The 27,414-nt window shown below is 40.1% G+C and overlaps 1 protein-coding gene across 1 annotated transcript in view; it reads right to left on the reverse strand.

Annotated features, from left to right (window-relative positions):
• Positions 1-17,650, reverse strand: part of SELENOI (selenoprotein I) — a 38,720-nt gene extending 21,070 nt beyond the window's left edge. Inside the window, exons 1-3 of the mRNA XM_044261933.1 lie at positions 17,476-17,650; positions 1,983-2,051; positions 1,393-1,501 (exon numbers count right to left, since the gene is read on the reverse strand). Coding sequence (XP_044117868.1) covers positions 1,393-1,501; positions 1,983-2,051; positions 17,476-17,532 — 235 coding nt within the window. The 5' untranslated portion in view covers positions 17,533-17,650. The remainder of the gene's footprint in view (positions 1-1,392; positions 1,502-1,982; positions 2,052-17,475) is intronic.
• Between the last annotated feature and the right edge of the window lie 9,764 nt (positions 17,651-27,414).

The following is a 27,414-nucleotide window of genomic DNA, read 5'->3' on the forward strand; positions in this document are numbered from 1 at the left end:
TCTGGCATTAGAATCATTCTGAAATGTCTGAACCTCACGATTGCCCTCTAAGACAGAACAACTGAGAATCAGGAGGTCTGGGCTCTAGTCCCGGCTCTGTACTCAACCGGCAGTTTGACTATGAATATACCATTTAACTCTTCCTGTCTATTTACCAAATATACCAGGACTAGATGGTTTATCTGGTCCTCTAGGTTCTATGATTTGGGGAAATATACATAATATTTATGTATTTTTAGCTCTCTTAATAACTAAGCAAATAATGTTAGAATAGTGGGAAAAAATATTTCCAGTTACAAAATAAACTTTTGAGGATGTTCTGAAGATTCAAATACAAATTTTTAGAAACTGTTTAATATCCAAACCATGCTTAATAAAATTTAATCTTATTAATTATGTCATACTTTATGATCTTCAAAAAGTTGCCATTTTATTACATGTATAGAAGACATAGCTTAAAATTTGAATTGATAGTTAAGCAAATATATAATTCCAATATTTAGAATTTCTATAATATCAAGTCATAAGTTTTTGAAAATCCGAACTTTCCTACAAAAACAATGTTTTCAGTGACTGTTAGTTTCTCCAGGTCAGTCCACAAAAGTCTGCTAAACACACAACACAGATGAATTATAACACTAAAACTCCTTACCACATCATTTGTAAGTATTCTTATTGGAAAATATATACTCCAACTTAGAATGCAAGACATGTTCATCTACCTCCATCTTTCACTTCCTCTCAACTCCATCAACTGGCTGAACGATGAGAATCAGCTCTGTCTCCCACTTATCCCCCCTTATCCCAAATACAGCCAGATTCTGTCCTGTGGTCTAGGGCAGAAACAGGATGACATAGAACAGGAAGACAGGAACAGATGTGAAAGAAGACTTCAACAAACTTTTAAGAACCTTTTTCAGAGAAAACTCAAAAGTATTAAAGGCAAACACGGATGCTGAGCAGAGTGAAAGAGAGATAATCTTCAAAAGGGGGATTTTTCTTGCATAATTAGAACAAGGGAAGGGATATTTCCAGAACTGTTAAGTATGCTGGACCTTGCTCATATTCACTTTCAGGTAAAGTGTCATAATCCTAATTTTTGTCTTCTTATAAATCCAATTATTCTTTATTTATCAAAACCTCATTGCTTTTTAGACAGCATATCTAAATTAAGGAACCAAACTGGTTTCCAGAACTTAATGGAAACAACCATAACAGATTGTGAAAATACAACTTACTTAGCTTTTACACCCAATTCCTAACATTTTACATACTCTTATAGTATGTAAAACTTCTCCAAAATACAAGCATATGAATAGAACCAGAAAATAACCACATCTCATTTTTCTCCATTTAGACATTTTAAATTTTATAGTAAAGTAGTAATCTTACCTGAAGCATAAAAGTCAGGATCAAAGTATGCCATAAGTAGGAAATTGAATACAACCAGCAGAAAGCCAGAGAAGGTTATCAAATTTGGAGCCAGCCAAGTAGGAAATACCTATTATTTTTTTCAAAGTAATTACAAAATAGTTAAAGTAAAGGAATCTCTCTGGCCACTACACAAGATGCAAATTTAATTCATAATAAAGGCTATAAACTTGAAAGATCATACATATATATGTTATATATATTATATATATATTAAAATATAAACCATAATGTCCGCTGATAAAAATAAGCATCTTTCTTCTATGTTCTGTATTTTAAATAACTCCATAATCAACAAACTTTTATAATAATAACATTATATTTACTCAGGAAAATTTTAAATTCATTTTATAAAAATGATAAATTCTACAGTATAAGCTTATACGCCAACAGGGAGATAAATCAAAAGGTATGTGACTAAGGGAAAAGAAGGACGGGAGAGCTAGTTTTTCTAGATATCTTTCTTATTAAACAAACAGTTGCATCCATAACACTCCATAAAATATTTAAAACTTACTAAAACATAAGTACAAGTCTATTAATCATCTTACCTTGACTATAGTGTTCCAAAATGGATGCATGACATACAGAGAGAGTGGATTGGTATCCACAGCACTGTACTGTTAAGAAATGAAAGAAAATACTCAGTTATCCTTGCACATTAGCAAACAGAACAGTATTTCTGGAGTGAAAACAGTATTACAAAAATAACCTAGAAACTATGTCTATTTACATGATGTCCTCATCTAAATAGCAAAACTGGAAGAACAATATAAATGAGACAAAGATGGTCAAGTACAGCCAGATATCTTTTCTTCATTCATTCAACTTTTATAATGTTACAATGTTTCAGTAGAGAAACTTATACTGCTTACAAGACCTCACTTACAATGCAAGATCAAAATGTGCACACTGTATACATTCCAACACAGATTTTCTCCACCTCCTTATACCACCACTAAAACACTTACTAGACATGCAACTTTGGGAAAGTTACTTAATCTCTGCCTTAGTTTGTTCACCTGTAAATGAGGAGCACAGCTTCTTCCTCAAAGGACTGCCATAAGAATTAAGTAAATTAATCATATGCGTGAAACACTTAAAGTAGTACCTTGCCCACGGTAAGTGCTATGTAAGTACTAGATATTCTCAAATGTTTTTTAACCACCAAAGGATGACAGATCCCTTTACAGCAGAAAAACAGCTTGCATAAATAACCAAAGGAAGGTAAGAACAGGTTAGGGTTCTGTGGTGATCCAGTTTATTCCCTAATTATTGAGCTATTTAATAAAAATTCAAAGGAAATTTTAACAAATATCTGTATTTATACATACAGACATACATATAATTTTAAGAGTCACATCAATGACTTATTCATCAGATACACACACACTGGCGTACCCGGCATGTCATAAGCACTCCACTAGGTGTGGGGAAGAAGAGATCATTGGTAAGGGATAATTCCCACCTCAGAGAGTGGGAATACCACCTAACTCATCCAGCTGACATTTAAACATCACAATAATCCAATGTCTGAAAAAAGCTTTTGTTTTATAGTAACGCTTAGTATGTCCATAAAAGAGGTAGTAAGCATCTGAATTATCTAATTTTTTTAAAAATCATAATTAAAGGTCAAAACTTCTTCCTGAATGCTTCCAAATATGCACGAAATCTTTTCTCATCAATGTTTCAAGACTCCAAAGTGTGATGGAACAAAAAAGTAAATGCAGAGAAGTATGTTAAATACTGCTAGCAAAGACAGTTAACTAGTAAGTCAAATGATTCAGCAGACTCCCACGTCTGAGTGCCTCCCTTTCTCCAACCCATTCTGCCTGAAATGGGATAACTGGGACAACGGATCTGAGCTAGACCAGGGGAGGAAAACGGTGAACATCCCGGCGTACCTCCGCTGGCTGCAGGGACAGGCTGCGCAGCCAAGAGACTACTTAAATGCGAGTTATGTTCTTCCTAAAAATCACCTTGCACTTGCACAGTTTCCCACAGGTTACAAAGCGTTTCCACATAGCAAATGTCACTGCATCTGAACCTCTGCAGAACGAAGGGGTCCTCAGCTGACAGGGCTACGTGGATTTAAGTCTTCGGACCTAAGGACAGGGAACCAATAGAGGCTGCCAATGACAAGGGGGAGGGTCCTGATCTCCACTTACAGGAGCCAGCATCCAGACCAACTTGACTAGCAAGCAGGTCAGATAAATGGGGAAACCACACATTTCAAGCACACCGTCTACTGGGAAGAACACTGTAATAAGTCCAAGTCAGAAGGAAACTGTTTAAGACATCCCATGAATACCGAATATGATGTACAAAGTATAATGTTCTTAATTCAAATGTTTGCTGAATGAGCCTCATTCAACAGCTTTCCATATTTTGAATTCAGATCTAAAAGAAGGCCCTTAGCTGGTGGAATTTTCATTTGAAAAGCTCCTCTTTTTAAATTCTGAAGTTCTACCTCTAAATTTCTACTTCAGGAGACCAGAAGTATGAAAAGAATGCAGAGCTAAATACAAGGTTAGTTCACCCAAGTAAATGTTTCACCTTTAGCTCAAGTACAGCAAGAAAATGTAAAATGAGATCACAAAAGGTAGCAAACAATAAACCTAAAGAACACTCTGGGCTCTAGCCTTACACAAGGGAGTATTTTTCGATATCACATATCACTTAGTATAAACAAAGAAACTTAAAACTGTCTTGTGAATCAACAGGAAAAAAGAATCATTCAAACTTTCCACATGCATGAAAAAATAAATAAATAATAAACTTTTAGAGATGTTAAACTAGATTTAGGTATTTGTTAAAGCTTATTATATATATTTTTATTTTCTGGTGGAATGGTATATATCTGAACACTTGAACCAGGTAGATAAACCACTGTTAAGGCCCACTGTGGCTTGCCTGATCTCCAATCTGCAAGGCCACATGTAGCTAGTGCCCTGGAGAAATGCTTGAAAACCATACCCTGGGTTTGAGAATCATTCCAAGGCAAAATCTCAGAATCACAAGAGTTCAGAAGACACCTGACCCTCATCAACGCAAACAGGTAAAGCAGACATCTGTCCTCTTTTCAAATGCCTCTGGTGCCAAAAAACTCATTATTTCCAGAAGCAAACCCAACCCATGTTAAACCAACTTTCTATATACTAACAAAACCCTCTCCTTGTTCCATATTTTCCATCCTGTTTTCATACTGCTTTACAAAGTTAAGCAGACAAGGGTCCAATTTTTCTTCCCAATAACCATGCTTCAACTATTTGAGGCCGCTCCCCCGTCACACCTATATCTTCTCTTCACCTGCTTACACATCTCACATTCCTCTTGCTGCTCCTCTTGCCATGCTTTCAAACTTCTCCTCATCTAGGTCTTGTACTTTAGACCAGAAGCAGGAAAGCTCTTCAAGGAAGACATCGGATAGTAAATATTTAAGGCTCTGCAGGCCACATGGTCTCTGTAATAAACACTCAGCACTACCACTGAAGCAAGAAAGCAGTCACACAAAATAGATAAACAGGGGCGCCTGGGTGGTTCAGTCGTTAAGCGTCTGCCTTCGGCTCAGGTCATGATCCCAGGGTCCTAGGATCAAGCCCCGCAGCAGGCTCCCTGCTCAGTGGGAACCCTGCTTCTCCTTCTCCCCCTCCCCCTTGCTTGTATTCCCTCTCTCACTGTGTCTCTATCAAATAAATAAATAAAAATCTTTTTTAAAAAAAGAAAAAGAGTAAACAAGTGGGCACAGTTGTGTTCCAGTAAAACTTTATTCACAAAAACAGGTGCCTGAGGGCTTTAGTTTGACAACCGGTGCTCCAGGAAATCCACTTTGTAATTAAACCAATACAAACATGATCCAGGGCATAAGAAACATTTCACATGGTGCATGAGTAGAGACAACATGACCATAAGGCCCTCTTAATATTCCTCTGATACTCAACATACTAATTTCCTACGGCAACAAAATTATTCTGCAGACTTAAATACGAATGCGCAGGTGGACGACTAAGCCACCTTTCTCCATGCTAACGTGAGGATGACTGTTGGAACCTAAGGACAAGACTGTACATCTACCATTATAACATTTCATCTTACTAGATTCAACTCATTTTTCTATCCCCTCCAGAGCTCTTCAGATTCACTCACTTTCGCAAGGTAAGAGCTATGCCTCTTCAAAATCTCAGCACATAAATCGGTCATGCCGATAATAATGCCTTCGCCTAAGTCTCTGTAAAAATGCTGACTGAGACAGAACTTCTAAACATTTTCCTCAAGTACATTTAATAATTTTTAATTGGGTATAGAATTCTGTCCTGCCATCTGTGAAAATTAGTCTATCTTTCCCACAAGAGAAAATTTTCATAAAATCTTAGTAAGATCAGAATTATTTTAGATAACATTTTGCCAAAAATTAATAAGTTTCAGAACTCTTTTTTTTTTTTTTACTTCAGTACAAGTTAGAAAATAAAGCAGATTTCATTCTTCATTCATTCATTCATTCAGTAAGCCAACAGGTATTTATGACTGAGCACCTACAATTGTGCCAGGCAAATTTTTACTAGGCCCAGTGAAGACAACGATGAACAAGAGCAGAATGTTCCCTATGTTAACCGAGTCCATAGCCCATTGTGAGATAGACAGGAAGCACGAAAACAAGGAATAATCACAAGTTGTGTTAAATATCGTTAAAGAAATAAGCAGGGTATTTTGCAAGAGGACTCAGGGCAGAGAGTGTGCATAGTGTCAGAGCATTCAGAGAAAACTTCTCTAAGGAGGGGATATTCAGCTGAGTCCAAGATGAGAAGACAGATAAGGAACGCAAGACACACTATAATGAGTCAAAGAAGAGAGACCCTAAAGAGAACATGCTGTTGTAGATTCCATTTGTATCAAGTTCAAAAACAAATTAATTTATGACATAAGAAGTAATAATAGTAATCTGATTAGAGAGACTGAAGGGGGCCTTCTGAAGTGCCAGAAATAATTCTGTACCTTGATGTGGGTGGTGGTTATTTGGGTATGTACATATGTAAAAATTCATTAGACACTTAAGATCTGTGCATTTATATGTAAAATACCTAAAAAGAAATAGCAAATAAAGAATATACATGTGGCAGTGTGCATTTGGGGGGGGTACACAGGTATTGCAGGGAAGGGAGTACATGCCAAGATACCTTCCAAGCAAGAGAACAAAAATGTGCTAAGACCAGAAAGCTAGAAATACTTGAAATACTGGAGGAAAGCTAATGCAGCTATAGCTTAGTGAGCAGGAAGAATGACAGGAAATGAGACTGGAGACGGGGGCCTACACCACCTAGCAAGACCACAGTGAGCTAGATTTTATTCTAAACCAATGCACATCCTGATTTACCTTTTTAAAGGATCGTACTGATTACAGTGTAAAAAGGACTGGACAGGGACCAAAGTGCAAATAGAGGCCAGTTACAAGACTTAAAGCACATCAGGTGGAAAGGATTATGGGTTAGACTAAGGATTAGGGTTAGCAGTACAGTGACTTCTAAATTACTTCCAAATGTGCTGCGAAGTATACGTTTTTGAGAAGGGACATTAAAAATGTGAGACTCCCCTTAATTTAAGAAGGAAATTGGCTCCAATGAAAGGAAAACTATGAAACCACCTCTTTGGACATAGAAGTGTTCCCTTTAAAAAGGTACTATATTTCAAATCCCTTCTCTGTACGGATAAGAAAACTGATACGAACTGACACACCCTTGGATTAAATACAGACCTTTGGACAAATTATTAATTAGACCGAGCCACTGTCCCAAGTAATGCTCTACTACTATACCGAGCTGCAGATTTCCCCTACTTTGTTTGTCTTCTAAACAATATAAGGAGACTAGGACTCTCACTGTCAAATGATTTGAATATAAGGTCTGTCTTTACCCATCTGAAATATAAGCTTTATATATTTTTTAAAAGATTTATGAGAGAGGAAGAAAAAAAAAACACATGTAGGAGGAGATGCAGAGGGAGAGGGAGAGAAAATCCTCAAGCAGACTCCCCACTGAGCTAGGAGCCTGACGTGGGGCCTGATCCTACAACCTACAACAACTGATGTTGTTTCAAGAGTCAGCTGCTCTGGCGCCTGGGTGGCTCAGTGGGTTAAGCCACTGCCTTCGGCTCAGGTCATGATCTCAGGGTCCTGGGATCGAGTCCCGCATCAGGCTCTCTGCTCAGCAGGGAGCCTGCTTCCCTCTCTCTCTCTCTCTGCCTGCCGCTCTGTCTATTTGTGATCTCTCTCTCTGTCAAATAAATAAATAAAATCTTTAAAAAAAAAAAAAAAGTCAGCTGCTCAACCAAGGGAGCCACCCAGTGCCCTGAAGCCTTATAATTATAAAACACATTTCATTAACTACAGTAATCCGTAAAGTGTGGCTTGCTACACGCTGTTACAGTTCATACACCACACTTACTGTTAATCACTTCAGATGCAACCCAACTCAAAATGATACTTCTAATTTCTTTTAATTAGTCCCAAAATTTCTGAGTTCAAAATTATCCAAGTTTTTAAGAGTAAAAAGGAAGATGGCCATAAAAAGCCAATTTTAGTTCACAACTGGGTTATATGAAATTATAGTATTTGTTGCTCAAACCAACTTTTCAGACATCTCTAAAATGCAACACACACATTACCAACCTTTCTTAAAACAGGGACAGAAAGTGTCAACTCCCTCTTCTCTCCCCCTGCACAATGAAGCTCAGTGTCTGGTATAGCACAGGGGTATGATACTGAGGTCAGAACCTCGCTGACAGGACTCATGGCTCAATTATGTTTAGGTGTTTTAAGTCTATACGGGAGGAGAATCCATTGTGGCCAACATGTATCCCACCAGCTACGCCTGGAGCAGAGTTCTTTAGCAATGGCATTCCAATCCTCCAGGTGAGACACTTAAGCAAGAAACATAAAACGAGGGATCTCAATTATTTAAAAAATCGTTATTCACTCAACAAATACCAAGGCAATCAAAAGAGCAGCCTTTCACATAAAATTGCGGGATTCGCTGAGCACTGGGATATAAAGAAACAATTAAGAGAATGGAGAAAACTTCACAACTTAATCTTTTCTGCTTCTGGCACACAGTAGCCTGAGCTCAATAAACATATTTGAATGTTTATATATATGAATGCATAAATGCATGAACTACTTTGCATGTTTATTTAAGTAGCAGTATAGAGTTAAGGTATCAATGATGAGAAGAAATGTTACTCCCTTCACCAAAACTGCTTTCCCCTAGGGACCAGTCCACAGCAACTTTTAACTTTACAAGGGGATATTCTTACTCTTCCCCGTTTAATAATATTATGTCTATATTTGTATGTTTTACAGTTTCCACAGACAATTACAGCTGTTCTCTTATTTGATATTGTAAGATAGATTATTCCTACTTATATTACACATGAAGAGACTATAAAATTCAAGGATTACAACGGCTAATAAGCAGATCTAAACTGTAAGTCCTTTCTGATTCATCCTGGAACATGTCTATGAAATTGATCACTTTGTCTGAAACCAGACTACCTTTTCTTGGCTTAAATACAATTATGATCTACCTGGACCCAATTTACTGAAATCATTATTCTCATAATAGCCTCTAAAATTTGTCTTCCAGTTTATGGCAGACACATCCTAAAGTAATCCCCAGTGAGTCAAGCCCCTCTATAAGCAGTCCCCTCCCTTTGAAGGTTCATTCCACTCCCTTGAGGGCAGACCTGGTGGCTAGTTTCTAACTAACAGAATATAGCAAAGGTGACAGATGTCACTGCCTTGATTAGGATACGTTCTATGACAAAGGTGATAAGATATCATTTCCATGAATAGCAGTCATCTTAGCAACGTGGAGGAGTCTCCTGCTGACCTTTAAGAAAGCAAGCAGCAATGACGTGAACTGCGTATAGTGAGGGCCATGTGGCAGGGAAAAGTGGGAGAGCCCTGGGAGCTAAAGGCCTCAGTGGCTGGGAAGAACTGCACGCTGCCAACACCACACAAGCCTGGATGAGGACCCCACGCTGCAGATGAGAACACAGCCCAGCTGACACCCTAACTGCGGCCTGGTGAGACCCTGAACAGAGAGAGGAGCCGGCTAACTGCTGCCAACTCCTAACTCACAGACAACTGTGAGATAATGTGTGTTGTTTTATGCCACCAGGTCTGTGATAATTTGTTACCCAGCAATAAGAAACCAGTGCACAATTCTGAAAGCGCTACATCCTCTTTTCTGCTCAGAGATATCTTAAGGCTCCACAAAATCAAGACTACCTGATGCTTGAGAGCTAACTCGTTACACTAATATAGTTTCTTACTCCTTTATATCCACCTCTGGGTTTTATTAACTCCTCTTCAGATTGCAATATAATTGAATATTTCTTCGATGGGGTGGTTCACAAACTTAGTAGTCACCAAACTGAACCCACATTTTGGGACCCTGCCCCAGATATACAGACTCAGACACTCTAGGAGTGCAGCTCAGCAATCTCTTTTAACAGACCCTCCTGGTAATTCTGCAGCACACTCAGGTTTGAGGACCACTGCTCTGGTGAAGGCAAACATTGATGGCACTCCCACAACTCCTCGGCTGAAGAAGAAACCACACCATTAGTTTAGCGGCCAACACCTATCCCTCCCTATGGTAACTTCAAATACTGCACTGCAAGCAAGAGACAAGGTATTATAAAATCCACTAAGTACTCACTAAATTTACTACATGCAAGACAGAAACAATCTATGGTATAAAAACACCAAACCTAAACTTAAAGTCCAAAAAGGTAGGGGAGGATTTCAAATAATCCTGGGACAAAAATTTAAAATTTCTTAAAATACTTTTTATCAATACAAGACTTTAGGAACTACAGTCACAGAAAATATGACTCTGTAGACAACGAGATATCATTTCAGTCAATATTATCACTTACATCTACTAACAAGTTAGAAGACGGTGACAGAAGATTGGAGAAGAAGCTGGAGCAGTAAAAAACAAGCGAGTCATGATGACAAACAGGTTTGCTTGCTAAACTTAAGTAATCTGTAATAAATTCTAACAAGAGATGACAGGACAAAAGGAGGGGTCATTTAATGAAGAAACCTGAAATCCCTGCAGGGAAATCTGGATACCAAACACATGATAAATATATGGAGGAGACTGCAGATCCTTAAATAGGAGAGCAATATTTGAGAAAGTTTACTGACTCTGCATGTTGTACTATTATATATGATTAAAGAGAAGAAGAAATCTGAAGTCAAAGTTTCTCTCTGTTACTCTTCCTATCTCTCCGTTAAGTTGTCACCCTTAACTTGCTTTCCTAAAATATACTTCCTCTTGGTATAACTTCCTGGGGTATGGGTACACATGTGTATGCTGTATGTTAACCAATGTCCACAAACAGAGAAGCACAAATGTCAAGTTTTATTCTTACTTAACATTAATAAAGCACTATGTGCCAGGCATTTTACAAATATTGACTCATTCAGTTTTGATTAATGATCCTACGAGGAAGATACTCCTTCATTTCACAGATGCGGAAATCTGGTTAGAGATGACTTTAAGTCAAAACACTAGCACGTGGTTTCTTTCTAACTTAATATTAGTCCCAAACCTAATTATTTAATCAAAAGACCTTCATCTCAATTAAAGCTACTAGTATATGACATGTTCTTAATACTCAGCAAAATGTTAAGACTAGAAAATATGGTCATCCACCTGCCCCCACTAATAATTTTAAAATGGGGGAAAAGAAAACAAAAATAGTTCTTTCTTTTTCACTGTACATTTTCCCCACCTGCACACATTAGACACAAACCCAATTAAGTATGTCACTGAAGGTCTTTACTTTAATGTTTCGATATCTGGTACAAATATCCAATAACTACAAGGCAAAACTTATCTTTAATTCTTAGATTTGAGAGGAAGCACAGCATGAAGAAAATGGGCTCCTAATTCAAAATACCTAGGTTCAAATCTCAGCTCTGGGACCATTAGCAAGTTAAATTTTCTGTGCCTCAGTAAAATAACAGTAGCTCTACTTTCTAAGGCACCTGTGAATATTAAATGAGATAATGTATGTAAAAGCACTTAAAGCAATGCCTATATAAACATTTGCTATCATTATTATTATTATTACTCAGTATTTAAAATATTTCTCTTGCCATTTCAACTTTCCTTCACTGAGCTCACTAGGCTCAGCCACTTCCTTATGTCTAATTTACCATGGTCTTCGTCTTCCTGGTCTCTGGGCCTTGGTTCCCCCCTTCAGTCTCTCTGGTACATCTGCTCCAACTTTCCCTTACACACTGGGCAAATTTAAGCATTACAGGTGTTAGAAAAACAAGCCATCCTCAGTGAACTGATGTTTCAGAAAGCAGTAAAAGAACCAAGTCAAGATGTTTCTTCCAAACAGCACCTAAAAATGTGGTGACCTTCTACCGACCACTTAATCTCTCTCTCACTCATTCTACAGAAGTTCCCCATCCATCCTTGTTCCACTCCTTCTGAAAGACTCCTCTGCCTCTGTCAACTGCATTAAATAATTAAATAATGGCCACTAAAGAGATTACTTAAAAATAAAATCTTTTAAAAAGGGCACCTGGGTGGCTCAGTTGGTTAAGCGTTTGCCTTTGGCTCAGGTCCTGATCCCAGGGTCCTGGGATCAAGTCCCGAACTGGGCTCCCAGAGCAGGGAGCCTGCTTCTTCCTTTCCCACTTCCCCCTTATTTATGTCCCCTTTTTCACTATGTCTCTCTGTCAAATAACTAAATAAAATCTTTTTTTAAAAATGGGGTCACTAAAATGCTTTTCAAGCCTTATGAATGTATCTACAGGTGGGAAAGGACAGCTCCCTCAATCTACTCAAGGAGACCAAGCAAAACTAAAGATAAGTTATGTCTGAATTAAATGTAACAAATATAGGTACTGCCATAATTAACATGGTATACTGTAGCTGGCCTGCAATCATAAGTACAAATCAAAAGATCAAGAATTTCTCATGTGTCGGGGCGCCTGGGTGGCTCAGTGGGTTAAGCCACTGCCTTTGGCTCAGGTCATGATCTCAGGATCCTGGGATCGAGTCCCACATCGGGCTCTCTGCTCAGCGGGGAGCCTGCTTCCCTTCCTCTCTCTCTCTCTGCCTGCCTCTCTGCCTACTTGTGATCTCTCTCTCTCTCTCTCTCTCTCTGTCAAATAAATAAATAAATAAATCTTTAAAAAAAAAAAAAAAGAATTTCTCATGTGTCTACTCTGCCTCAGAAGACAAGTGTTCTATCCTCTGAAATCATTACAGAAATATTCCTCTAGTGGAGGATAATTCTTCCACAAACGATACTTCTTTGCAGCATGAAGTTTCTTTGTTTTGATTCCTAGTCCACAAACTACACCATTTGGTCCCGTCCAAGAGAAGTCCCTTGCACAAAAGATTACTATTATCTTTCTATTTACCCATTGTTCTACAAGCTGCCAGGGTAAGCTTCCTAAAATTAAAATCTGATCCTGTTTAAAATCAAGCAGTTCCCCCAAACCTACAGCATTACGACATGCCTAAAAATCACCTGAGATATTTAACATGTAGATAATACTAATCTACCCAGAATCTCCCAAAGTGAGGCTAGGAACCTGCTATTTAAACACTTCCCCAAGTGATTCTAATGCTGATAGTCCTTGGGCCACAGAAACACTGATCTACAGGGTAAAATCTAGAAGTCCTTTCCATCAAAGCATCCCCTCTTGACCCCATCTCCCTCTTCAGTCTCATCTCCTGCCTCTCCACCATCATGCCTAAATATCTACCTTCTTATGGTTCCCAGAAAATACTCTCAGGCCTCCACTCCTTTTGCATTCCACTGCTCTCCTGAAAACAGTCTCTCTTTACAACCTGTTAACTGTTATACTAATAAATTTACAATTATTACAGCTCCTATAATCTGGTTGTTGTTGACATGCAACAACAAAATAACTGAAACCAATTCATCCTAAAATTGTATTCTTAAAACCAAGCAAGACATTTGAAGAACACTTACCTCCTCTCTGAAGCAAAATGATACAATTTGGATCTAGCTGTTACACTAGCAATTAAATAATGCCTCCCCTAGGTCAGATTAAGTAAACCACAATAGAAGCCTCACCCTTAGATAATCAGGAAAATCCTTCAACTGTAAAGACTTGTCCAAAGAATGGACAGGTAGAAAGGAGGAATGATAAGCCTCTCAAAGGTAAAATCCCCCAATATAATTGTCTAAAGGCACATGAAGAAGCAACAGAGAAAATGGCAGTTAAACCCCTGACATCTTCACATTCAAAATACAGAAGTATTCTTCAGATATCCAGGAGATGCACAGCTCCCTTTTACCATACTTCCAAAATGGTTTATATTCTTTTGCACTTTCATTTCTTCAATAAATGTCTGTTGAGCACCTATTTTCTTCATGTGCTATACCCTGGTCATGTTGAATAAGATACCTATAGGCCCTACCCTCTCAGAGCTCATATCCTAACAGAAAAGGCAGACTCTCAACTAATTATTCATCTGTTTAATAAAATTGTGGTAACAAATGGAGAACACAACACCTAACAGACAGCATGTAACATACAATCCATCCCATGCTCTCTTCTGCACCGAGAAGCAATCATCTTAGTTTCTTACTACAGAAATCTAATTACCACCCACATATGCACCCCTCTCGGTGGTTATTCTGAATAACTGCCAGGTTTCCAACTGTAGCTCTCAGATGTACCTCTAGGGAGACAAAGAAATTAAACTAATTCAAAAGTAATTTTTATACCAGCAGCTTTTACAGTATCAAATTTTCTCACATCTCTTTTCTGTAATATACAGGGTCACATCGGGGAATAAAGATCTCTTGACTACTTTGAGTCTTTACCCATTTATGAGATGATCTGCTTCAAAAGCTGTTTTAATTCAATAAGCATTCATAAAGCACTTCCTGTTGAAGGCCACACAAGAGGTATGTGTGTTCTTTAGAAAGTATCTCTAGGTACAATTCACATTCCAGTAAAACTGACCACTCAGATTTTTTCCTTTGGACACCTTTGGATTCATAATTTTAATATGAACACTATACCAAGTACCCTCTACTAGAAGAAGGTTCGGTTATAATGTGTGGCCCTCCTTTTTTAGAATAAAATCAACAAACTACATTTTGTGAACACTGGACACTTGCTAAACTGACCTTTGTTTTCCAGGATGATAGGAAATATGCTGTCAGACACAGGAAATGAGTCAGATAACGGAAAAAGGGAAAAGATAGGAATAAAAAAGGACACTCAAATTTCCTGTAAATTAGAACACCTATCTAGTTGGAAATATAAACTTAGGGAACACTGCTTATAAGAAAAAGTGGATTCCATAATACAGACACTGCTGCAACTGAAAACAGCTATTCTATTGACACGTACACCCAGAAAGCCAGATCCTAGTAAGGAAAAAGTTTTATATGTCAATATTTACAGTGCAAAAGAGATAACAGGAAGCAGTAGAACTGAAGGCAAAACAGGAGGTGTCTGGGTTAATAACCTTCTTTAATGAAGTTACAAAGTCCTGGCCAAGGTTACAAGAAGGCTCTGAAACTTCTTTTCACTTAAATTTTAATACATGTCAGCACCTCAGGTCAAAATTGTATGACACCATGTTTCTTAAAAGCAGAGGCCTGCCCCATATGACTTGCTAAGGTCCTTCACAGTTTTTCCAATTCCAGTTAGGGAAAATCCATTATGATTTTTTTCAGCTATTCATTCATTCCACACATCTACCGGGTTCCTAGTATGCATAGTAGTATTGTGCTCAGGCCATGGTGATCCATAAACCAAGTCTAACCACTTGAGTATTACATTCTAATAGGGAGACACACCAACAAATTCCATAAAGGAGCAGAGGGTACTCTGACGGCATGCTTAAGGGGAGAGGAGAGCTTAGGGGATGTTTCTCTGAGGAAATAACATTTAAGTGAAGACATAAAGATGAATATAAATGGGAAAGGAAGCAACATTCCTGGCAGCTGGAACAACATTACTTAAAGATCTGAAAAAGAAAAGGAGAGAAGGGGAGGAGATGGCTACTAATGCCAGCAGCAGCAGACAGTGAGGAGCATGTGAAGCTGAAGACAGAGACGTACCATTCAGAGACGTGTAGATCATGTTATCAATTTGGGGGACTTGATTCCAAGAGCAATGGGAAGACGTGGTGGGTTTTAAGCAAAAAAGTAATATGACCAGAAGCACATTTTTTTTTTAAAGATCACTACCATAAAGAAAAAACGGTAAGGGCAAAAGTAAATGTGGTCGAGCAACAAAATAAAGTACTACTTAATCATAACCCAAAGTATAAAATAAACATTCATGCATCCATGCTGATATAAATAAATGATTGGACAAATACACAATGGGAAGAAAAGACAGATCTCCCATACAGAATTCCAAACAAATTATACCAATACTCTGCCCTCACAGAGGTGGGACATAACTCTCCACTCTCAAGGGAGGGTTCATAGTGACTTCCTTCCAAAGAGAGTAACTTTACAGAGAGAAATCTAACAAACACTACTTTAGCCGGGTGATCAAAGTCAGTATCAACAGTGACAAGTCATATGGACAGCATGTACTCTAATGAGAATGCCATTTCATCTCCGTGCTCGTCCTCCCAAAAACCCGTAACCCTTGCCTCACCGTGAGAAAATCATTAAGACAAATCCCAACTGATGGGAATTCTACAAAACACATAACCAGAACGCCTCAAAACTACTACAACTATCAAAAAGAAGGAAAGTCTGATAAATGGTCCCAGCCAAGAGAAGCCTAAGGAGACAGGACAACTAAATGAAATGTCATATTGCAGATGAAATCCCAGGAAATTAGAACATTAGGTGAAAACTTCGGAAATCTGGGTAAAGTATGGACCTCAGTTATTAATGTGTAAATATTGATTCATTAACCATAACAAATGTATCATACTAATGTAAGATGTTAGTAATAGGGAAAACTGGGTCTGAGACATAAGGGAATTCTATTTTCATGATTTTTCCTGCACATCTATCTATTCTAAAAGTATTCTAAAATAAAAAGGCTACTTACACTGTATGTGGGATGAGTGGTAATGGAACCACTCTTCTAGCCTGGGCTAAAAATGACAGAAGGTACAGGACCTGGTGATTCACTGGCTGGTGGGTGAGGTAGAGGAATCGAGAGCGAAACTGACACCGATAGCAAGGATGAAAGGTTACAGCCCAGATCTCGGGCTCTGAAAACTGGATGGACAGTGGAGTCATTCGTTGATAAGAGAGCAGTGGAGGAAAACCAGATTTGGAGGAAACTAAACAACCAGCATTTACTGGAGGCCCATTATGTGTCAGTCTCTTGGCAAATTCCTATAATCACTCTGCACCATCGGGACTATTACCTGGCCCAAGGCCACGTAAAGAAGTTAGAGTTTGGTATCAGGTTTCTACGGACTCCAAAGCCCGCGCTCTTTCTACTACACAGTTCCTTCTGTGCACATCTACTTCATCGGGCAGCCCAAGCGCCACAAGCTACGGCTGAGGAAGCCTCCTCATTGGGCGTAGAAGTGGAGCGCATCAGCAGCATGGCCTCAGTAGTTACTCCCCCTCCCCGGGCCTCTCTGCCACAAGCCATCTCCATCTGAGTTGTATGAAAGAGACGGGTGGAAACTTCATTAAAATGAAGACAATTAAGACACCACGTAGGTAACTGCATCCGCTAAAAATAATCATGATGAAGTAAAGCAGCGCAAGGAATTCCCTGGTTCCACTCTCGTCGAACGGTCTCCTAAGGAAAAGGCAATCCTCCGGGAAGGTACGGAGTCAAGGCGGCGGGCCTAGGACGCTCCCACGCACCCTGACCCCAAAGCTCCAGGTCTCGACAGGACACCCCCCCCCCCCGAGAAACGCCCGCCAGTCCGCTCGGAGCCAGGCGGCACAAGGTGACACGGACCGCGCCTGCCCCTCGGCTGCCTAGGAGAGGCCAGGAAGAGGGGGGAGAGGGGCGTCCGCGGGGCCCCGCGCTACCTTGTACTTATCAAAGCCAGCCAGCTGCTCCGGGCTCACGTATTCGTAACCAGCCATGACGACCCGAACACCGAGCGCCCACTCGGCAGCGACTCTACGCGACGAGGTGCGGAAACACGAGCACCACACCAGCTGGGCAAGGATGGGAAGACTTAGCAGGCTAAGGAGGTGGAGGAGCCGCGCTCCGCCCACCGCGCACGCGTAGCCGCCTCAGGCCACTTCCGCCGCCTCCCAGTGCGCAAGCGCAGCCTCCACCTCTCCCGGCTCACCGAGGGAGGGTCGCTAGCCTGTTCACGCGGTCCACCCCCTCACGCCGTCGCAGTCCAATCAGTGTGAATCGGACAACACTAAGTCCCGCCTCCCAGGCTTTCTCGTCGCTTCATTCGCTAGCGTCAAAATTGGTGAGCTGAAGTAAGGAGTGAGCGGAGGCGAAAGGTCAATTTCCCAGGGGTCTTTGCTCCCCCCTGCTGCTGGAGGCGGGCGGCGGGAGTTTCTGTGGTTTCGTACGCGTGTGGGGATTTGGAGCTGTCCTTGGGGGTACCGCGATTGCCTGCGAACCTGTTCAACAGTACGTCAGGGAAGAGGGCTTAGTTGCCTCAAACCGTGACGTAAAAGACCAGAGAAAGGGTACGGACCGGCTCCCTGCAGGTCCTGCCGCGGTGCGCCGCGGTGCGCGCAGTAGGTGCTTAGGAACCGTGATTAGACGTCGAGAAGCAGGTGGGGAGCCTTGGTGACAGGCTTTTTGCAGTTTATAAAGGGCCGCGAAAGGGCGCTGGAGACAAATCCCTCAGGCCTCTCCACACTCCTCTCTATAAAAGTGAAATTGCTAATGTCTCGCACCAGGTAAAAGCACTGGTCTCTGAGTCTCTAGGGGTCTTTAAGGGCGTTTGCAGGAAGTGCATGCACAGAACTGGAGCCAGTCGTAGAAAGGACACTACATCAGTGGTTAGAGTGTATCAATCCAGTAGTAAAATTTAATAATAGTACTAGTTGCTACCGCTTTTTCAAGAGCCTTCTACGCGGGGAGCTTTACAGACGTTATCACCAACCCGCATAACAATACTATGAAGTGGGAGGCTCTTGACCCAAATCGCAGGTTAGGAAATTAAAATTCAGTTTACCCAACCTGCCCAGGATCAGACCATTCATTATACAGCTCGGAAGTGGTCAACCCAACATGAAATGAGGTTCTTGGTGTCGGAAACCACTACCTCTGGGGGTCTCTGAATCTCTGGGTCTCTGAAACGAGAGTGATTATTTTGAGATCTCTTAGGTTCCTTATATTCATTCATTAAACAGATAATTATTGGGTGCTCAGCATATGCCAAGTATATTATTATTTCTGCGTGTGTCTTAGCTCACCTTCTAAAGTATAAGGTTCTCATGAGGTACTAGATACAAAGCCTCTCTCATCATACTTGGCACATGGCAGATTAAACTTGAATGACTGTTTCCCCTCACTCCTAAGGAGAGAATTTGTATCTTGTACAACTTGATGTTCCCCATGTGCTATAGTCCAGTGCCTTATAGGTAATACATGGTTGATACATTTTGATGAATGAATGAGCAAAGATCTCTCTGATGTGCTGTGTAGTGTCTGCCTTGTGGACATTAGAAATATGGATCTCCCTTTAAGAAGGAAATTGGCTCTAATGAAAGGAAAACTATGAAACCACCTCCTTCGACATAAAAGTAATGCCTTTGTGCATGTACTGTATTTAAAATCCCTTCTGTGTACTGATAAGAATCCTGAGTTGACACACCTTTGCACTAAATACAAGTTTTGGACAATATATTCATCAGACTGGAGCTATGTCCCAAGTAAAATGCTATAGGTTCCACCCCCTATGTGTTTCTTCTAATCAACATGAAGAGAAAAAAATTCTTCATATCAAATGCCTTTTTAAAGATTTATTTATTTGGGGCGCCTGGGTGGCTCGGTGGGTTAAGCCGCTGCCTTCGGCTCAGGTCATGATCTCAGGGTCCTGGGATCGAGTCCCGCATCGGGCTCTCTGCTAAGCAGAGAGCCTGCTTCCCTCTCTCTCTCTCTCTGCCTGCCTCTCCATCTACTTGTAATTTCTCTCTGTCAAATAAATAAATAAAATCTTTAAATAAATAAATAAATAAATAAAAATAAAGATTTATTTATTTTAGAGAATGGAGGAAGGAGGGGGAGAATCTCAAGCATACTCCCCACTGTGCATAGAGACAAAGGGGACACCAACTGAGCCACCCAGTCTCCCCTCAAATGACTTTTGTTATAGGACCTGTGCTTACCCACCCCTTGTCTGCCTCCTCACCGACTGAAGTTTCTCTCTCCTACGTCTCATACACTGATCATACTTTCTGCCTTCCAGTATGGTCATCACAGAAAATATTTGGACTAGAAGCAATGTTACTATAATCTGGGGGAAAAAAGTGTTTTCATTCCTGGCATTCCTATTTTATTTAGTCTTAAGTAAGAGGATGTCAGATAAATGGAGATATCTAGAAAATTGAAAGTTAAGGACTAATATAGTTAAAAACTCCAATATAAGTTATTAAAGCCATAAAAATGGCCAAGGGTCCCAAGGAAGCTTGTAAAACGATGATGATTTGGTTTGCATTTTAAAATAATAGTGATGCCTTATGCTAATAAATTCTATGATTCTCAAAGTAATTTGGCATCTCACTAGGTCATCTTAACAAGCCTGAGCCATGGGCCAAGTAGTTGTTCTAATTGTACAGAACAGAACAACAGATGGATTATATATCTTGCCCAAAAGTCACCCAGTTTGTGGCAAAATTGGAATAAGAGAACACGTCATCAAACTTTTAAATAATTTTTCTGCTGCACCTTGCTTCTGTAAGTTACCATGGCAAGATGTTTGGGGTTTTTTGTTTTGTTTTGTTTTTTAAGATTTTGTTTATTTATTTGACAGAGAAAGAAGAGAGTACAAGCAGGGGCCAGCAGAGGGAGAAGGAAAAGCAAGCTCCCCACTGAACAAGAAGCCCTTTGTGGGACTCGATCCCAGGACCCCAGGATCATGACCTGAGCCAAAGACAGATACTAAACTGACTAAGCCACCCAGGCGCCCAAGTAAGATGTTTAAAAAAGGAAAATTCACAAGTCAGTTTTTACTCAAGGCTAGAGGCAGTGAGGGGGTGACTAGGAAAGAACTGAACAGCCTCATTAAGTTGCTTATTTTTTCTTAAAAATGGAATTCCCTGGCTAGAGTAAACCTTCTCTTAGGGTTTCTCTGCCTGGGCTTTGCTATATTTTTTATTTTCTCAAACATAATCCTACTAGGTAAGGAAGTGTAGAAATTCTATTTGAGTGGGTCATCAATCAAATTCTTTATCACAGAAAAGGTCTGTGCAATATACTGAGATTCGGCTTAAGCTAATACTACTTTGTACCTCCTATTTCCCATGTCAGTGGAGGTGGATAAGGTCTATGGTATTCTGGGACCTGTCACCCTGCCAGCCTCCCAGTGGTTTTCTGGCCATTTTTGTTTCCTTAACCTTTGAACACAAACTCAGTTGTGTCTGTAGTCATTCAAAACTCAGAGAATCAGTGTAAAGGTTTAGACAGAACCAGGAACCTACTGTGATATGAAGTAAGAGATGAATGACAGTCCTAGTTATTTAGACTCTCTGCATACTTACCATTCCTGTTTTAGAGATGAGTTATTATTTCTTTTATAGCCATTATTCATGAGCATGACTGTTACACATAAAAGGAAAATTCTTTTTAAAAACTGATCTCAGACAGGTGTGCCTAGCTGCAACTCTTGATCCCAGGGTTGTGAGTTCAAGCCCCACATTGGGTGTAGAGATTACCTAAAAATAAAATCTACAGGGCACCTGGGTGGCTCAGTCGTTAAGCATCTGCCTTTAGCTCGGGTCATGATCCCAGGGTCTTGGGATTGAGCCCCGAATCAGGCTCCCTACTCAGCAGGAATCCTGCTTCTCCCTTTCCCACTGCCCCTGCTTGTGTTCCCTCTCACTCTGTGTCTCTCTCTGTCAAATAAATAAATAAAATTTAAAAAAATAAATATCTAAAATCTAAAAAAAAAATGGGCAAAGTTTGGGGGTTTTTTTTAAAGATTTTATTTATTTGTCAGAGAGAGAGCACAAGCAGGGGGAGCAGCAGGCAGAGGGAGAAGCAGGCTCCCCACTGAGCAAGGAGCCCAATGCAGGACTCGATCCCAGGACCCTAGGATCATGACTGGAGCTAAAGGCAAATGCTTAACCAACTGAACCACCCAGGCGTCCCTCAGGCAAAATTTTATACTGGGCTTATTTTGAGCATTCTTAAAGTTCTGGTAGTGACCCAAGCATCTGTATTTTCTGAGCAGAGAATCGATACCTCTCCAATACAAACATCCCTCTCTTCAGTATTATTCAGTATTATTACACTGGACTGGAAGCAGAACTGTAGGTGAACCAAGTACAATCATTCAGATGAGTAGCCACAATGGCATCACCCCTTCTCCTTATTTCTGATGCCTTTCTTCATATTCCTTTTTGCTTCATCTGATGTCAGGTCTGCAGTTATAACCAAATGTAACCACCATTCTTTTTATTATTTCAGTTTGAACCTGGAGCCATACAAGACAACTCATTTTTAAAAAGGATTTTATTTTTATTATTTATTTGAGAGAAATAGAGAGCATGAGTGGAGGGGGGAGGGGCTGAGGGAGAGAGAGAAGCAGACTCCCTGTTGAGCAGGGAGCCAAAAACAGGGCGCAATCCCAGGACTCTGGGATCATGACCTGAGCTGAAGGCAGATGCTTAACCTACTGAACCACCCAGGCGCCCCTACATACCCCATTTTGGAGTAAGGATGATTTTTGTCTTCATGAAACTTTGAGATCACTGGACTTGAGATGGACAGTTATTTCATTTTCGGTGGAAGAGAAATGTAGTAGCAAAAAAAAACTAAGAAGAGCAAGAGATTAGGAAATATTGCTGTGCTTCATTTTCCTGTAGGAATTCCCAAAAACCTGGGGCAGGGGTTCGGGCAATAATTGCCCACATAGATATCTACTGCATAAGGCTTTGAGATCTTCCTTGATGTACTCAAGGCCGTGCTACCTACTGGACCAGAACTCTAGCAGAATCTGGCTCTACTTTCAGGAAACAAGACATACAAATATGAAACAATGTGTAGAAGTAGCAACTTCATTATCTTTTCGTGTATCCTTGTTGAACTCTAGCCATGTGCCAAATACAGATACCATTATGGACCTTGGAGATACAAAATTGAATAATACATGGACTCCAGGAAAGGAGTACATTATTACTTCATTCTATGAGTGACCAGTATTATCCAGTGCCTTGGTTCTTCAAGGTTTCTCCCTCTCTTCCTTCCTCCCCTTACTACTCCCCTTTTAAAAAGTTCACTGTTAAAAGTGTGAGATATTTTATCTTGGACAGAGAATTGGCTCAAGAATAAGAAAATGTTGGAATCAAAACTCTCTGAAGACATTGAGATACTGAAATAATATTTAGATAAGTAATCTAAAAGATGAGATATGGAAATAGCTCTCTAAGTACACTAATGATACTTAGCCTTTCATTATGAGACGTCTTACCAGTTGGCATGAGCTGCAAGAAAATAAAAGGTTCAGCTGATGTAAAAGTTATTTATTGCCACATAATGGATCACACAAAACTTAGTAGCTTAGAATAACAGCTATTTTATTTGCTCATAATTCTGTAGGTCAGCATTTTGGGCTAGGTTTAGTTGGACAGTCCTGCTAGTCTTGCTGGTCTTACCACTATTCCAAGAGCATAAATGGAAACCGCAAAGCCTTTGAACACCTAGGCTCAGAAGTCACACAGTGTCCCTTGTGTCTCATTCTTATAGACAAAGCAAATCAGCAGGCCAGCCCAGATTCATGGGAAGGAAAACAGATTCACCTCTTAATGGATAGAATGGCAAAGTCACCTGGCAATGGAGTCTGCCCGGAAGGATGGGAAGACATTATTATAGTCAACTTTGCAAATACTGTACTGCCTCAAATTAGCTACAACAGCTAAAAGACAGGACTGGAAATAAACTTCATCAGGAACAGATTTGGAAACCAATAGTTGTGGTTTTAAACTGAATTGTGTTAAGGTATTGGAAAAAAGAATGTCAAAAACTAAAACAGTTAAAAACCCTGTCACAAGGCTTTGTTTTTTGAACATAATCTGTATCGTACTTCCAAATCTCCCACTCACTCTCAACCCTCACCATTCTGGTTTACAGCCTCACCAACTCCACTGAAATTGCTGCTTCCAGGCGTTGTTGCTAAATCAGATGGACACCTTCAGACTTCTTCTTCTTTTTTTTTTTTTTAAGAGATTTTATTTATTTATTTGACAGAGATCACAAGTAGGCAGAGAGGCAGGCAGAGAGAGGGGGAAAGAGGCTCCCTGCTGAGCAGAGAGCCCGATGTAGGGCTCGATCCCAGGACTCTGGGACCATGACCTGAGCCAAAGGCAGCGGCCTTAACCCACTGAGCCACCCAGGCACCCTGCCTTCAGACTTCTTATCCGACTTTCATCAGCTGCCACCACCCACTGTTGTTTCTTTAAAACATCTTGCTCCCTTGATTGCTCTGAATTACTTTCATCTTTATTCCTCTCTGACTCCTCCTCCCAACACGCATGCACGCAAGCTTGATTTCCCACTGTTTCTCTGTCCTTCCACAGCATCCTGTGCATACTTGTTTCTTCATACTTATGTGTTATGAAATTACCTATTTTCTTATCTGTCTTACTGGACTTTAAGTTCCTTGAAGCTAAGTACCACATCTGTAAAGCCCGGACCTCGCATAATGCCTAGTACTCAATAAATCCTCAGTAAGCTTTTTTCTTTTTTTGGTAGTTTTATGGCTTTATTAACATAAATATGACAGGCACATAAGCTTTCTATTCATTTTCTTTGCTGCACACCCTGGCATGAAGATTGGTGACTCTGATGGCCAGTTGGGCTGCTCTTTCCACAATGGCTTTACAATTCTTGGAGGACACATTGTGAGCAATTCTGCACAGTAAGATTTGTAGCACATCAGCAGCACTTCAACTCCTTGACCCTGTGGACTAAGAATTTCCAGAAGCCGCTGAGAAGTATGTGCTTTGTTTTGGTGTTGCTCCCAAAGCCAATGCTAGGGCATCAAGATGTGTCCCTCAAACCTTCTGTGCACCCTATTGTCAGTGCCTCTGGATTTCCACCAGTTGCACCCAAGTTTTTTTTTTAAGATTTTTTTTTTACTTATGAGAGAGAGAGAGAGAAAGAGAGCATGAGCAGGGAGGAGAGGGAGAAGCAGGCTCCCCGTGGAGCAGGGAGCCCAAAGTGGGGCTCCATCTCAGGACCCTGAGATCATGACCTGAGCTAAAGGTAGACTTTTAACCGACAGAGCCACCCAGGCACCCCTGGTTGCACTTTATTTTGATAATATGGGTCTGACAGTGCCAGATGAACTTCCTGGTCCTCTTTTTAACAATCTTGGGCTTCGCCAGAAGTCTGAGGGCAGCCACGATGCTGAGTAGAAGACAGCTGCCACCTCCCCAGGCAGTGAGTGACAAGAAAGAGGGGGGCCTTAGTAAGTTTTTACTGAATTAAATTGGGCTGTGAGGGAATAAAGAAATGTATGTTGTTTGTAGCAACAAGTGATATAAGACTCTTCATATTCGTAGCCTTAGCAATCCCACATTGGAAGAAAATACTTTCGGGAAATAATATGAAAGAAAAGAATCTTTATTGTCAAGAGTTAGAAAGAGCCATATTTATCATTGCCGAGGGAAATGCAAATAGTCAAAATTCTAATGAATTAAGGACCCAAACTATAAACTGTGGTAAATCAATGTGATAAAATATATAATCATTAAAAAGATCAGTGAGTGGGTTAAAAAAAAAAGATAGAGGGAACTCCAGAAAATAACAAGTGTTGGCAAGGAGAGGAGAAATTAGAATTGTTTGTTGTTGCTGGTGCCTAAAAAGTTAGGCAGAGTTACCATACGACCCAGCAATAGCACTCCTTGGTATATGCCTCAAAACCTGTACATAAATGCTCAAAGGAGCATTATTCATCATAGCCAAAAAATGGAAGCAACCTAAATGTCCATCAACTGATGAATGTATAAACAAAACAAATGTGTATCCAATCGATGAGATATTATTTACCCATAAAAAGGAATGAGGGACTGAGGCATGCTACAACATGGATGAACCTGTAAACATTGTGCTAAGTGAAGGAGGCCAGGCACAAAAGACCGTATGCTATGTGGTTTCACTTGTATGAGATGTCCAGAATTTGTAAATCCATAGAGACAGAAAGTGGATTAGAAAGTGAATTAGTGATTGCCAGGGGATGAGGGTGAACAAGATTGGGAATAACCACTAATCAGTATGGTGTTTCTTTTAGGGTGATGAAAACGTTCTGGAATTAGTGATGGTTGCACACCCTTATGAATATACTAAAAACTATTGAAATGTACCCTTTAAAATTTTATGGTAAGTGAATTTTATCTCTATTTCTAAAAGTAAAATAACAATATATTCCAAAGAAAGGCACAAAATAACATATGCATACTTCCTACAATCAAACGTCTATTGATGACCAGAGAAAGACAGAAGAATATCATGAACTTGGTGTTTATAATTTATGAGCTTTTTATTATTTTAGGTAAAGTTGCTTTGAATAACTTTTTTTTTTAATTTTTTATTTTTTATAAACATATATTTTGATCCCCAAGGGTACAGGTCTGTGAATTGCCAGGTTTACACACTTCTGAATAACTTTTTAAGACTATCTACCAGAACATTATGGCAAATTTGCAAAGCTAAAACTGTAGAACTATAAAATCCTGCAGTATGTATAAAACTGTAAAGGTCTAACATTTTACAAAGTAGGAAGGGACACATGTTAATAGGGTGCTTGTTGAGGATAACCTGTCTCTTATCAATGGGGAGATAGTTGTAAGTTTTTGATGTAAGCAACAGCAAATTTCTCATGCGGGATTTCTCTTTCTGGGAAATGAGAATGGGAATAAGAAAGGCCAAAGAGAATCATTTGAGAAGTAAGCCATTAAGGTAGCCACCAGCCAGTCCCCTCTTAAATCAGTAGGTAGGTAATCAACAGAAAGAAACCACAGGGACACCTGGGTGGTTCAGTCAGTTGAGCATCTGCCTTCAGCTCAGGCATCCTGGGATCAAGTCCCGCATTGGGCTCCCTGCTCAGTGGGGAGTCTGCTTCTCCCTCTGCCTGCTGCTCCCCCCGCTTGTGCTCTCTCTCTCTCTCTAACAAATAAATAAATAAAATCTTTTTTAAAAAAAGAAACAACAGTTTTTCTAGAAAATTTTGAAATAAAGAATGAAGACATTAAAATGGATTCAAAAAGAGCCCAAATTCCTAGAAAGGAATAAGGCTTGTAACTAAGGAAATAGATAAAAAAGCCAAGGGAAGAATTAAGTAGGATAAAGTCACTTTCAATCAGTAATTTTAAAAATTCCATCTTTGTACAGGCACAACTTTTAAGCTTAATGAAGTGCTACAAGTAAAGACTTTATTTTAGAAATGAAAGCCTAGAAATATATTAGAAGAAATAATTCTCTCTCATAAAGAAGGTGTCTGTGGCTGGAGTCCCTGGCAGCCATGGCCATCATCACCCTTGCCCTGAAGATGAATTGCTCTCAAAGGTACTGGGAAGACTGAGGAGGAGCTGGAAGAAGATGACAGGATCTAGATAAATTACCGTAGGCGAGACCATGGAGTCTGACAGAGGTGTGCCCAGAGGGGGTTGGGTCCAAGCCAGAACTACTTTAGGACTCTCCTTCCCTGAGGCTCAAAAACTGTGCAGGTTTTTCCCAGGCAGCCTTCCTTTATGACCCTGGCTCTTCCTGTGGTCTTCAAGACCGAAAAGCTGCAAATACTTCTAAATCCTTCTTGAGCTCAGCACAGGGCT

This window comes from Neovison vison, chromosome 8, assembly GCF_020171115.1.
Source record: "Neovison vison isolate M4711 chromosome 8, ASM_NN_V1, whole genome shotgun sequence".
NCBI classification, from domain to species: Eukaryota; Metazoa; Chordata; class Mammalia; order Carnivora; family Mustelidae; genus Neogale; species Neogale vison.